This window comes from Scyliorhinus torazame, chromosome 6 (genome assembly GCF_047496885.1).
Source record: "Scyliorhinus torazame isolate Kashiwa2021f chromosome 6, sScyTor2.1, whole genome shotgun sequence".
Classification (NCBI taxonomy): Eukaryota; Metazoa; Chordata; class Chondrichthyes; order Carcharhiniformes; family Scyliorhinidae; genus Scyliorhinus; species Scyliorhinus torazame.
Window position 1 is genome coordinate 156,368,098 of NC_092712.1, and position 12,511 is coordinate 156,380,608.

At 44.5% G+C, this 12,511-nt stretch overlaps 1 protein-coding gene across 1 annotated transcript in view; it reads right to left on the reverse strand.

The window, feature by feature from the left end:
• Positions 1 to 4,654: 4,654 nt before the first annotated feature.
• The window catches only part of nfx1 (nuclear transcription factor, X-box binding 1), a 119,874-nt gene continuing 112,017 nt past the window's right edge, over positions 4,655 to 12,511 (reverse strand). Inside the window, exon 24 of the mRNA XM_072509000.1 lies at positions 4,655 to 5,155. Within this exon, the coding sequence (XP_072365101.1) occupies positions 5,077 to 5,155 (79 nt within the window). The 3' untranslated portion in view covers positions 4,655 to 5,076. The remainder of the gene's footprint in view (positions 5,156 to 12,511) is intronic.

Sequence of the window (12,511 nt, forward strand, 5' to 3'; positions counted from 1 at the left end):
GTGCTGATTCTGTGGCATTCTCTGGAAGGCTGTGGAGGTCAAGTCGCTGAATGTATTTATGGGGAGGGTACTGGAGTATGGCATTGAGACACAGGATCAGCCATAATCATATTGAATGGTCAGCAATTTCTTCACCAAACAGTACTGGTTTTATCCTTCCTTTTGGGCAACGCGTGCTGGGGGGGGGGGGGGGGGGGGTGTTATCGTTTCTTGGGCAACTCCAAATCCCCAAATTATTTGCCCAGACCCACGCTTGGAGAGGATTGCAGCTTTGTGGTTTACATTAGTACAACTCAGAAAGAAACGGTTACCAGTTACAAGCTCTCGCTCGATTGGCAATGAGCGCGAGCACCAGTGGTTACTTCTGTCAGTGGGTGATCATTGTGTCTCATTGGATAGTGACTGGCCATTGCAAGCTGGGCATAACCCAGTCAGTTAGCTGCTGTCCTGCCATGGCCTGCTTGCTTCAAGGGGTGTTTGGAGACTCATTTCTCAACAGGAGAGTCACTAACTTATGAACCAGGTAAGACAAACTCAATAACGAAAACACCAAATAAAAGCAAAATACTGCGGATGCTGGAAATCTGAAATAAAATCAGAAAATGTTGGATAAACACAGCATGTCTGACAGAATCTGTGGAGAGAAGCAGAGTTAATGTTTCGGATCTAAATGATCCTTCTACAGATGTCAGGCTAACTGGCCTATAGTTTGAGTGTCTACTTACATGCCCGAGCTGACGGAAAGCTGTTCAACTTGGTCAGGCTGTGCACCAAAACCAAAATGCATAATTTCCTAGTCTGTTAATTGTTTGTTGATGACACCATACTGGCATCCCAACTGAACTTCACTTCCAACAGCTTGTAGATCAGTTCACCCTGGTTTGTAAGGCATTTGACTGACAATCAACATCAGTTATGGGCCAGGACACAGAGACTCCACCTTCTATCGATATTGACAACCTCCCTCTTGAAGTCATAGACAGCTTCACATATCCTGGGATCAACAGTCACCAGCAACCTGCCTCTAGATGCTGGAAACAGCACCAGGGTTGTCAAGGTCAGGGACAGCACGGTGGTGCAGTGGTTAGCACAGCCGCATCATTATGTGGAGTTCCCACGTTCGATCCCGGCCTGGGTCACTGTCCGTGTGGAGTTTGCACATTTTCCCAGTGTTTGCGTGGGTTTCACCCCCACAACCCAAACGTGCAGGTTAGGTGGATTGACCACGCTAAATTGCCCTTTAACTGGAAAAAATGAATTGGGTACTCTAAATTTATAAAAATAAAGGATCGTCAAGGTCACAGCTGTCATGTCGAAGTTGAGAAGTTGTGTGTAGGCGAACAGTAATCTAACAGAAAATACAAACCTCGTCTGTACCGGACTTCTGTTCTCAGCACTCTCCTTTACAGTAGCGAGGCATAGACGATTTATGAAAACCACGTGGCTGAACAGCTTCTGCTGCCTCAGACGAATATTGAGCATTGCCTGGCAAGACAGAGTGCTGAACATGGAAGTACATCAGCTTAGAGGAATATCCAGCATGTTTCCCTCTTGATTCAGCAGCAACTCCATTGGTTGATCATGTGAGCAGAATGGCCACGTCCCCAAAGACATGCTGCTCGAGGGCAGAGCTTGCTCTCAGCAAAGACATCTGCAGTACAAGATGTGTAAGCCAGACATCAAGCTGACCAAGATTGAGTTGATGCATTTTTTTTTTTATTCGTTCATGGGACGTGGGCTTCGGAGGCTGTGCCAGCATTTATTTGCCCATCCCTAATTGCCCAAGGGGCTAAGAGTCAACCACATTGCTGTGGGTCCGGAGTCATATGTAGGACAGACCGGGTAAGGAAGGCAGATTTCCTTCCCTAAAGGACATTAGTGAACCAGATGGACTTTCACAACAATCGACAATGGTTTCATGGTCATTGCTAGACTCTTAATTCCAGATTTTTATTGAATTCAGATTTCACCATCTGCAGTGGCAGAATTTGAACCTGGGGCCACAGAGCAGTACTCGGAGTCTCTGGATTACTAGTCCAGTGACAATACCACTACACCACCTTCTACCCGTGTGAAGTCCTGATTGCTAACCAGCGTTTGAAGGCAAGCAGTCAGGAAAGGCTTGGATAAAAATCAGATGATATAAGAAGCGACCAGAGTGTAGAGAGTCTGTCAGAAGGAAAATCAATTGGTCTCAGGCCAATATTGTTCACCTGTGCCAGCTGTGGAAGGGATTGCCACTCACTGATTGACCTCTCCAGCCATAACAGATGACATTCAATACAGACATATACATCTGTCTCCCGAGATGGACAGGTGCCACCATCCCTCTCCTCTTTTTAATAATTTTTAAATTTAGAGTATCCAATCCATTTTTTCCAATTGAGAGGCAATTTAGCGTGGCCAATCCACCTACACTGCACATCTTTGGGTTGTGGGGGTGGAACCCACACAAACACGAGGAGAATGTGCAAACTCCAGACGAACAGTGACCCAGGGCCGGGATCGAACCTGGGAACCTCGGTACCATGAGGCAGCAGTGCTAACCACTGTGCCACCGCATTGCCCCTCTCCTCTTTTGTTTGAACCGGGGTATTACATATGTGACTCTCCAGTCCTCTGGTATAGGCAGGGGCATATTAATCAAATGGTCTCAATGTTAGTGGTGGGGAAAACGACTGCTCTGAATGATCCCCAGAAATATTAGCTGCAGTTAAATGCACAGAATCTCAGGTATAAGACCATAAGACATAGGAGCAGAATTAGGCCACTTGGCCCATCGAGTTTGCTCCGCCATTCAATCATGGCTGATATTGTTTTCATCCCCATTCTCCTGCCTTCTCCCCATACAGTTGCGTACAGTTCTGGTCACCGCATTATAGGAAGGACGTGGAGGCTTTGGAGCAGGTGCAGAGGAGATTTACCAGGATGTTGCCTCGTATGGAGGGAAAATCTTATGAGGAAAGGCTGATGGACTTGAGGTTGGTTTCGTTGGAGAGAAGAAGGTTAAGAGGAGACTTAATAGAGGCATACAAAATGATCAGGGGGTTGGATAGGGTGGACAGTGAGAGCCTTCTCCCGCGGATGGAAATGGCTGGCACGAGGGGACATAACTTTAAACTGAGGGGTAATAGATATAGGACAGAGGTCAGAAGTAGGTTCTTTACGCAAAGAGTAGTGAGGCCGTGGAATGCCCTACCTGCTACAGTAGTGAACTCGCCAACATTGAGGGCATTTAAAAGTTTATTGGATAAACATATGGATGATAATGGCATAGTGTAGGTTAGATGGCTTTTGTTTCGGTGCAACATCGTGGGCCGAAGGGCCTGTACTGCGCTGTATTGTTCTATGTTCTATAACCCGTGATCCCCTTATTGATCAAGAACCTATCTATCTCTGTCTTAAAGACACTCAGTGAATTGGCCTCCACAGCCTTCTGCGGCAGAGTTCCACAGATTCACCAACCCCTTGCTGAAGAAATTCCTCCTCATTCCTGTTTTAAAGGATCGTCTCTTTAGTCTGAGTGTTCTCTGCTTCTAGTTTTTCCTACAAGTGGAAACATCCTCTCCACGTTCACTCTATCCAGGCCTCGCTGTATCCTGCAGGTTAAGTAAGATCCCCCTCTTCCTTCTAAACTCCCAACAAGTACAGACCCAGAGTCCTCAACTATTCCTCACAGGACAAGCTCTTCATTCCAGGGCTCATTCTTGTGAACCTCCTCTGGATCCTTTCCAAGGCCAGCACATCCTTCCGTAGATACGGGGCCCAAAACGGCTCACAATACTCCAAATGGGGTCTGACCAGAGCTTTATACTGCCTCAGAAGTTCATCCCTGGTCTTGAATTGCAGCCCTCTCGACATGAATGCTAACATCGCATTTGCCTTCCTAACTGCTGACTGAACCTGCACGTTAACCTTAAGAGAATTGTGAACAAGGACTCCCAAGTCCCTTTGTGCTTCTGATTTCCTAACTTTCTCCCCATTTAGAAAATAGTCTATGCCTCCATTTCTCCTTCCAAAGTGCATAACCTCACACTTTTCCACATAGTATTCCATCTGCCACTTCTTTGGCCACTCTCCTAGCCTGTCCATGTCCTTCTACAGCCCGCCTGCTTCCACAATACTACCTGTCCCTCTACAGATCTTTGTATCATCTACAAACTTAGCAACAGTACCTTCAGTTCCTTCTTCCAGATCATTAATGTATATTGTGAAAAGTTGTGGTCCCAGCACCGACGCCTGAGGCACACCACTAGTCACCAGATACCATCCTGAAAATATAGACAAGGTTAACTTCAAAATGCATTTGCATAGCTAAAGAGCTTGCTGATATTCAATATGACCATGCATTGAGATATCAGGGATCTGCCAAATTCTGTAAGACAATGCTCAATTATGTCTCAAAAGTGTCAGGATGAGGGGTTGAGGTCAGCAAAAAAATCAATCAAATCCAAAAAGGATGATTATATTATCTATCATCTCAGTGAAGACTCACACGCTGGGCTTCCTGAATCATTCACCAAGGTGACAGTTAAAAACAAGTTGGGAGAGAAAAGAATCAATTTTGTATTCCAGCTGTTTGTAACTAATCTCACAGCCATGGCCTTGCTTCTGAAGGTTTATTCACATACAGCTCATTGAAAGACAACATAAATTTTCTCTGTTGAAATTTATTTCATCTTTGAGTGCAATTATTACACGTCACCTTTAACATTATCACGCCGAAGTTGATTTCTTTCAAAAACATAAACCAAGGGGAAAACAATATTAACCCTTCGTTCAGCACTGTCTACAGCAGCAACTCAACATCTGCTAGAAATGCATACATAATTCATTCCACAGATTCTGATTTCATTTATTGTGTGTTTATCTCATGCAACAGTAATATCCTAACAGCAGAGACTAGCATCTTACTTTGTTATGCAGATTGAAGTTTAATAGATTGACACAATTGTATCTCCCTACAAATCTTCATTGATTCCTTTTTGTTCACTAGTGATCAGGTTACTTCCCAGCCTCTCAATTTCCAGAGGATGTGATCCAACATTTCAAATGTATTTGAAAATAAGTGATCTTCTAGTCCTGTACATCAAAGTAATCAATGATTGGTTCTTCTTTGAATGACTTTTGCAGGGCAACTGTTCCATTGTCAATCCTGTAAGATTACAGAAAATAATTAAATGTGTGCATTTCCAGTTAAAAATGAACACATCACAAACATGTAAGCTTGACCTCTGTATGCATGTCACTCCATTCCATTATGTAATCCATGTCGTGAGCTTAAACAATATTTTCAATACTCATTATTGGAATGTGTAACAATGACAATGTAATAATTGTGGGGACTTCAATCTTCATATAGACTGGACCAATCAAACAGGTAAGGGTGATCTAGAAGATGAATTTGTAGTATGTTATTGAGTTTTCCAAGGCAACGCATTGTGATACCAAATAGGGATAAAACTATTTTAGATCTACTATTGTGTAATGAGGCAAAATTAATTAGCAATCTCACAGTAAAAGGTCTGCTATGAACTAGTGGTCATTATACAACCGAATTCCATGTTAAATTTGAAAGTGGCTTGCTCCAATTACAAATAAGAATCTTAAACTTAATCAATCAACACCGGTAACATGGGTATGAGGGGAGAACTGGCTAAGATTGAATGGATGAATAAATTAAAAATGTGTGGTCAGTGTGAATTACTTCTTCAAATCTTCAATAAAGCTACGTTCTGTTGAAAAACAAAATCTCAGCAATGAACATTCACCCACGGCTTACTCAGGAATTTAAGAACTGTATTAGGTTAAAAGAAGAGGTTTAGAACACTGCAAAGAATAGCAATATAGAAACCAGTGAAGTGCCCTCAAAAAGCTGATTAAGAAGGGAAAAGAGCAAATTAGCCATGAGTTTTTACAAATAAAAGGAAGACAGTATCTAAAGTAATGAGTGATCCCTTCAAATCAGAGACGAATTGAGTCCATATGATTAGTGTCAGAAGTAGGCTTACATTAACGCTGTACTGAAGTTACTGTGAAAAGCCCCTAGTCGCCACACTCTGGCACCTGTTCAGGTATACTGAGGGAGAATTCAGAGTGTCCCATTGACCTAACAGCACGTCTTTCGGGACTTGGAGGAGGAAACCGGAGCACCTGGAAGAAACCCACGCAGACACGGAGAGAACGTGTGGACTCGGCACAGACAGTGACCCAAGCCGGGAATTTAACCTGGGTCTCTGGTGCTGTGAAGCAAGGGTGCTAACCACTGTGCTACAAAACATTAACTCTGTTTCTCTCTACATAGATGCTGCCAGACCTGCTGAGCTTATTTAGAATTTTCATTTTTTATTTCAAATTCCAGCAACCGCAATATTTTACTTTTGAGAAAAACTACTGGCCAAACCTCAGGGACTAAAATCCAAGAAATGCCCCAGATCTGATGGGTTCCAAAAAAGATAGTTGCAGAGATAATTGATGCTCTATGATTTTCCAAAATTCCTTAGATTCTGCATTAGTCCGAGTGGATTGGAAGTATCAAATTTAACACCCCTAATTCAAGAAATGAGAGATAGAAAACAGGAATATAGGCCAGTTAGCCTGACATCTATTGTTGGGAAAGTGCTTGAATCAATTATTATGGAAGTCATAACAATGCACTTAGTACGATCAGTCAAATTCAACACCGGCTTTACAAAAGGCAAGTGGACTTGACAAAACTATTGTGATTTTTGAGGATGCAACCAGTAGGGTAGATAAAAGGGAACCAGTAGATGTAGGCTACTCAGATTTCCAAAACACATTTGATATGGTGCCACACGAAAGGTTTTTATTGTAAATAGTTTTATTGAACATTTTAAAATTCATATACAAATACAAAAACAGCCACCTAAGCCCCTACACCACCACCCCCCAACAGCTGACAGTGACCAGCTGTCTAAAATACATAACAAACGATTGCCATCTTATATAGAACCTCCCAATTGACCTCCTCAGCATGTATTTAACTTTCTCCAAATACAAAAATTACAGGAGGTCCTCCAGCCATACCGAGGCACTGGATGGAGAAGCTGACCTCCACTCCAGCAGAATCCGCCCAAGAACAATCAGCGAGGTGACAACCAAATCATCTGCCTTCACTCCTGCCGGCAACTGCGGTATCTACCCCCGCTGTAGGGGACCCGGCTCCAGCTCCCTGCCTAAGATCGCCACCATAGTGAGCGAGCCCCAAACGTTTGCTAGCTTAGGACATGCCCAGAACATATGTATGTGATTTGCTGGGCTCCTACCACACCACTAGCACTTATCTTCTACCCTCTCAAACATCCGACTCATCCTTGCCCTCGTTAAATGTGCCCGAGGCACCACCTTCAGCTGTATGAGCCCGAGCCTCGCACATGACGACGTGGCATTCACTTTTTGGAAGGCCTCACATCACACCTCCTCGACTTCACATGCTAAGCTCCTGCTCCCATTTCACCGTAATACGCTCCAGTGAGGCTCCATCCTCCGCCAACTGCCTCCGACAGATACCTGAAATTTTACCCTCCTCCAACCCGGACAGCAACAGTATCCTCTTCACCAACGACGTGGGCAGTGCAACTGGAAAACTCATAAACCTTCCTTGCAAATTTCCGTACATGCAAGTACCTGAACACCACCAACTGTGCGAGCCCAGGCTTTTCCGCCAACTCCCCCAAACACGCAAATCGCCCCTCCAGGAGCAAATCCCCCATACTGCCATCCCCTTATCCTCTCATCCCCTAAATCTGGTGTCCACCCTAGCCGGCTCTAAAATTTTGTTGTCCCTGATCAGTATCATCCTCGATCCTCTCCCCGCTTAAAATGCTGCCGTAATTGCTTCCATATTTTTAGCGTAGCCACCACCACCAGGTTACCCAAAAACCTCCTTGGGGAGAGCGAAAGCGGGACCATCATTAGCGCCCACAACTCTGTCCCCTCAAATGACCTGGCCTCTACCTTTACCCAAACTGATTCCTGATCCCACAGCAACCCAACACCTTCTTTGCAATTGCCGCCCATAGTAGTAAAGCAGGTTCGGCAGCCCCAACCCCCCTGACTGCTGGTCCCTCTGCAGGATCACTCTTCGGATTCTCGCCACCTTCCCATCCCATATAAACGGCAAAATCATGCTTTCCACCCCAACAAAGAATGCCTTTGGTAGAAACACCAGCAGGCATTGAAACAGGAAGAAGAATTGTGGCTAGATATTCATCTTGAACCATTGCACTCGCCCAGTTAACGACAGTGGGAGACTATCCCATCTCTGTAGGTCTGCCTTCACACTGCTCACCAAGTTTATATAAAATTTAGTCTGAAGCTGCGCCCAATCCCTTGCCAATTGTACATCTAAGTTGCTGAAATGAGAGTTTGCCAGCCTGAAAAGTAACATCACCAAATTAGTCCCTCTCCCGGGCGAGGGGACTGAAAACCATTCACCTTTGTCCCAATTTACATTATACGCAGAAAAAGCTCTGAACCGCTTTAACATCCCCATTATATACCCCATCGTCGTGGCGTACAGCCACATATGTAATATGTAGGTCGTCGGCATATAGAGACACTATGCTCCTCCTCCCTTCCCCATATTATCCTCCTCCAGTTATCTGAGCTCCTCATGGTGATTGCCCAATGCTCAAGCGCCCACGCAAATGGGAGAGGGGACATAGGGCATCCCTGTCTCGTTCCCCTAAGCAGTCGGAAGTAGCCCGAGCTTAGGCTATTTGTCCGTACACTAGCCTTTGGCTCCTGGTACAACAACTTAACCCAAGGCACAAACTTCAGCCCCATCCTGAATCACTCCAGCACCGCAAACAGATGCCTCCACTCCACTCCAAAGGCCTTCTCTGCATCCAGCGCCACAATCATTTCCTGTTCATCCCTCTCTGCCTGAGACAACATCACGTTCAACTGGCGCCGCACATTGGAAGATAATTGCCTACCTTCACAAATCCGGTCTAATCTTCCCCAATGATCTGCGCGAGACATGCCTCCAATCTGAGCGCCAAAACCTTCGCTAAAATCTTTGCGTCCATGTTCAAATACAAAATTGGTCGGTATGACCCATAGTCCACTGAGTCCCTATCCTTCTTCAAAAGGAGTGAAATGGAGGCTCAACTTATTCCATTGTTCATGGGTGCAATCTCCGAGCCACCACATCCTCAAACGCCTCCACCAGCAGCGGGATCAACCTGTCCGCAAACCTTTTATAAAACTCTACTGGTAACCCATCCGGCCCCGGTGCCTTCCCAATCTGTACATCCCCAATTGCCTTCCTGACTTAATTGCCTCCCAGACTTGCTCTGCCCCCTGTGGCTCCTCCAATTCCTCCTGGTCCTCCTCCTCCACCCCTGGACACTCCAATCCCTCTAAAAGAATCAACTAGGTCCAAATTATACTCTGGAGGTTTCGAGCTGTACAACTTTTTGTAAAACACTCTAACCTTCTCCGAGCACTGAAACCAACTCACAACCCCCCCCCCCCCGTATCCGAATGATTTCCCAGGACATTGCCTGCCACCTCAACTCGCACACCAGCAGCCCATATTCATAGACTGCCCCTCTCGCCCATCTCAACTGCCGTCCCACCTTATCCATGGACACCAGGTCAAACTGTGCCTGCAACAACTTCTTGATCACCAAAAGCTCTGGAGTAGAGTCATCCAAATACTTCCCATCCACCAACCGCTGATGTTCCTTCCTCACTTCCCTATCCAGCTGCACCATATATGCAATCACCTCACCACCGCCTTCAGGGCTTCCCACAACACCGAGGTGAAACCTCCCATTCCTGCTGAACTCTACATAACCATCCAACACCATGGCCATCTTTACACAAAACCCAAGGTCCACTAGCAATCCCACATCCAAACTCCATGCTGGCCACTGAGCTGACCCGCTCTCCAAAACCACATCCACCAGGTGCGGAGCATGGTCAGAAATTGGAGTACTCCACTTTCCTTAACCCCGGCAGCAAAGCCCTCTCCATTATAAAAAAGTCAATCCGAGAGTTAGACCTCATGCACCGGTGAGGAGGAAGAAAATTCCCCCCGCCCCGATGTAATGATCGCCATGGGTCCGAACCCACCACCCCCATTTTGGTCATAAATGCTGTGATTACCTTCGCACCCCCACCCCCCCCAAATGGATAAGTGACTTTGGCAAGGAGCAGTCCTCTTTTGGGTTCAAGACCTTATTCAGGTTCAAATCCCCCCCCCCCCCCCCCCCCAACAAATTCGGTGCCACCATCCTCTTCATAAAGCCTACATCGCCCAATTCGATGAGTAAGCTATCACCAAAGCCACCGAATTACCCTCCACACTCCGATCACCATCACATTCCTCCCTGCCCCCCCATTGATCTTTCACCACTGTCTTCATCTAGAACCGGATTCTTTTGTTCATCAGAACTGCCACCCCCATGCCCTATCAAAGTCTTAGGATATGAATGAAAGTTAAGATTGAGATGTATTTGCAAGCACTGCACACACATCTCAGATTTCGGAACATTTAACTTAGCACTTGGTAGATTGAATTTGGTTCCACTTCTCACAGATTTCTCAAAGGCCACAGGCAACCTTTGCTGAGTTGCACTTTATGACTTAGATCAAATACTAGGGAAACCATAGGAGGAAATGACAACCCTGATTGTGGCATATGGTGAAGTCAAATAGCACTGATTTAAGATGGTTCTTGCACAAAAGACAGCTCAATCCACAAGTTGAAATTTAATTTGTTCTATGTTTTAAGTATAGAACAAAGAACAAAGAAAAGTACAGCACAGAAAAAGGCCCTTCGGCAATAATTTTGTGAATTCTCTACAAGGTAGAGTGGCCAGGTGAAAATTCGATATTTTGCAGGCGCCTTTATAAAATTAAGGTAGAATTGTGCAAAATTATGATCCCCGCCATTCAACTTCCTCCATATCATTTAAAGGGATCAATACAGCAGCAATCGAGTCAAAGAAAATGGCTACTCCCAAGTTGTGGAAATTAATCATTAGGTAGGCTATCAAAATATTATCATCCTGGCTGTTAGGCCGAAGTAATAATATTTAATAACTATGCAAGTTACTATATAAAGCAGCTTTACCAATTTTGTTACTGGACACTTGTTTTAAGGATATGTCAGAGATTGTTTTCACATTGGTAGAACTGTTTATGAAGTCATTGAGATTTCAAAGATGGAATTCAAAAACCTATTCTCTTACCCATTTTCAAGTCTTTGTTTGGAAAATGGTCTTGGAGCCTTGGGATGATAACAGTTATAGTATTTGGTAAATCAGTTTGAAGGGCCTAGGGTCTATGTCTCACAATTGAAGGATCATTCAATTCAGATTCTAGTGCAGGAGAAAAATGGGAATTTATCTTGGCAGAAGACCAGTTTGCCAGAATGTCAAGTAAATGACTAGTAACTGTATCTTACTAAACCAATGAGCTAAAACCAGAGTAATTTAAAGTGCAGTTTTTCCAAATCAGAAAATTAAGCTGCTCAGTACTGAGATGTTTATAAGAGAGCACATTAATGAACACAGGACCAGATTAAGATCCCAATTAGTCAGGTAAGTCATTAAAGGTAAATTGATAAACATGAATGGAGGCAAGTTTCAATGATCCCCAGACTTTGCTAGATTATCTATGCACAGCCAATGCAGGTTCCATTTGATCTTATCATTCCAAAGTTGGATAATGCCAGGAAAGCTATCACTCATTTCTGACCCTGTGACTTCAGAATTTCATCTGCAAAGCAAATGACAGGCATGGAATCCAATGTGTAGACAGGTTAGGCTCAATCATGAAATCCCCGAAGCTGAAGACCTTGTTGACGTTTGTTGGTTAATGTCACATACTGAACTATTGGAGGTCAACTACATTCTGCACAATGCTCAAGCATACATCAAATTCAATGGGCCATCAAAATGTATGTCTGAGTGAAGGCTCTTAAATTGGGTTTCTTACAAATCATAAACAGCATTTCCAAGAAATGAACACAAATGCATGGGTTGATTGTTGCAATTCTACAATGGAATGCAGCAAGAATTAAGATTTGTTTGGTCAAGTACCACTGGACAAATTCTTAAACATAGAAGAGGTTAAGGACTCAGGCCAAAGACTTTGAGGAACTCAACAGTCCTTTGCTACATCGCGATCCCCGTCACCCCATAATCATCTGCAGTCGAGGTCTGAGCCCTGTGAGAAGCGTGCAAAAGACAACCTAATACTATGTAATGTTTTAGGTGAGCTGGTCAGAAACAAATCGTGCAAGGCATCAGTCTCAGCAATCTTGTCAGATGTTGCATTGCTACATTTAGAAGGCTTCTCTTTCAACAGTAAAGGGAACCTTTAGTCATGAATGCATGCGTGAAGGTGTTTCACGAGATTGGTTTTGTGCTACGGTTTGGAGATAGCTTGAGAGGTCTCCAACTAGATTGTTGCAATCCATACGGTTTGGGTGTTGCTCAGCCTCGAGCTGGCTCTTGTCTATCTCTTCCACTGA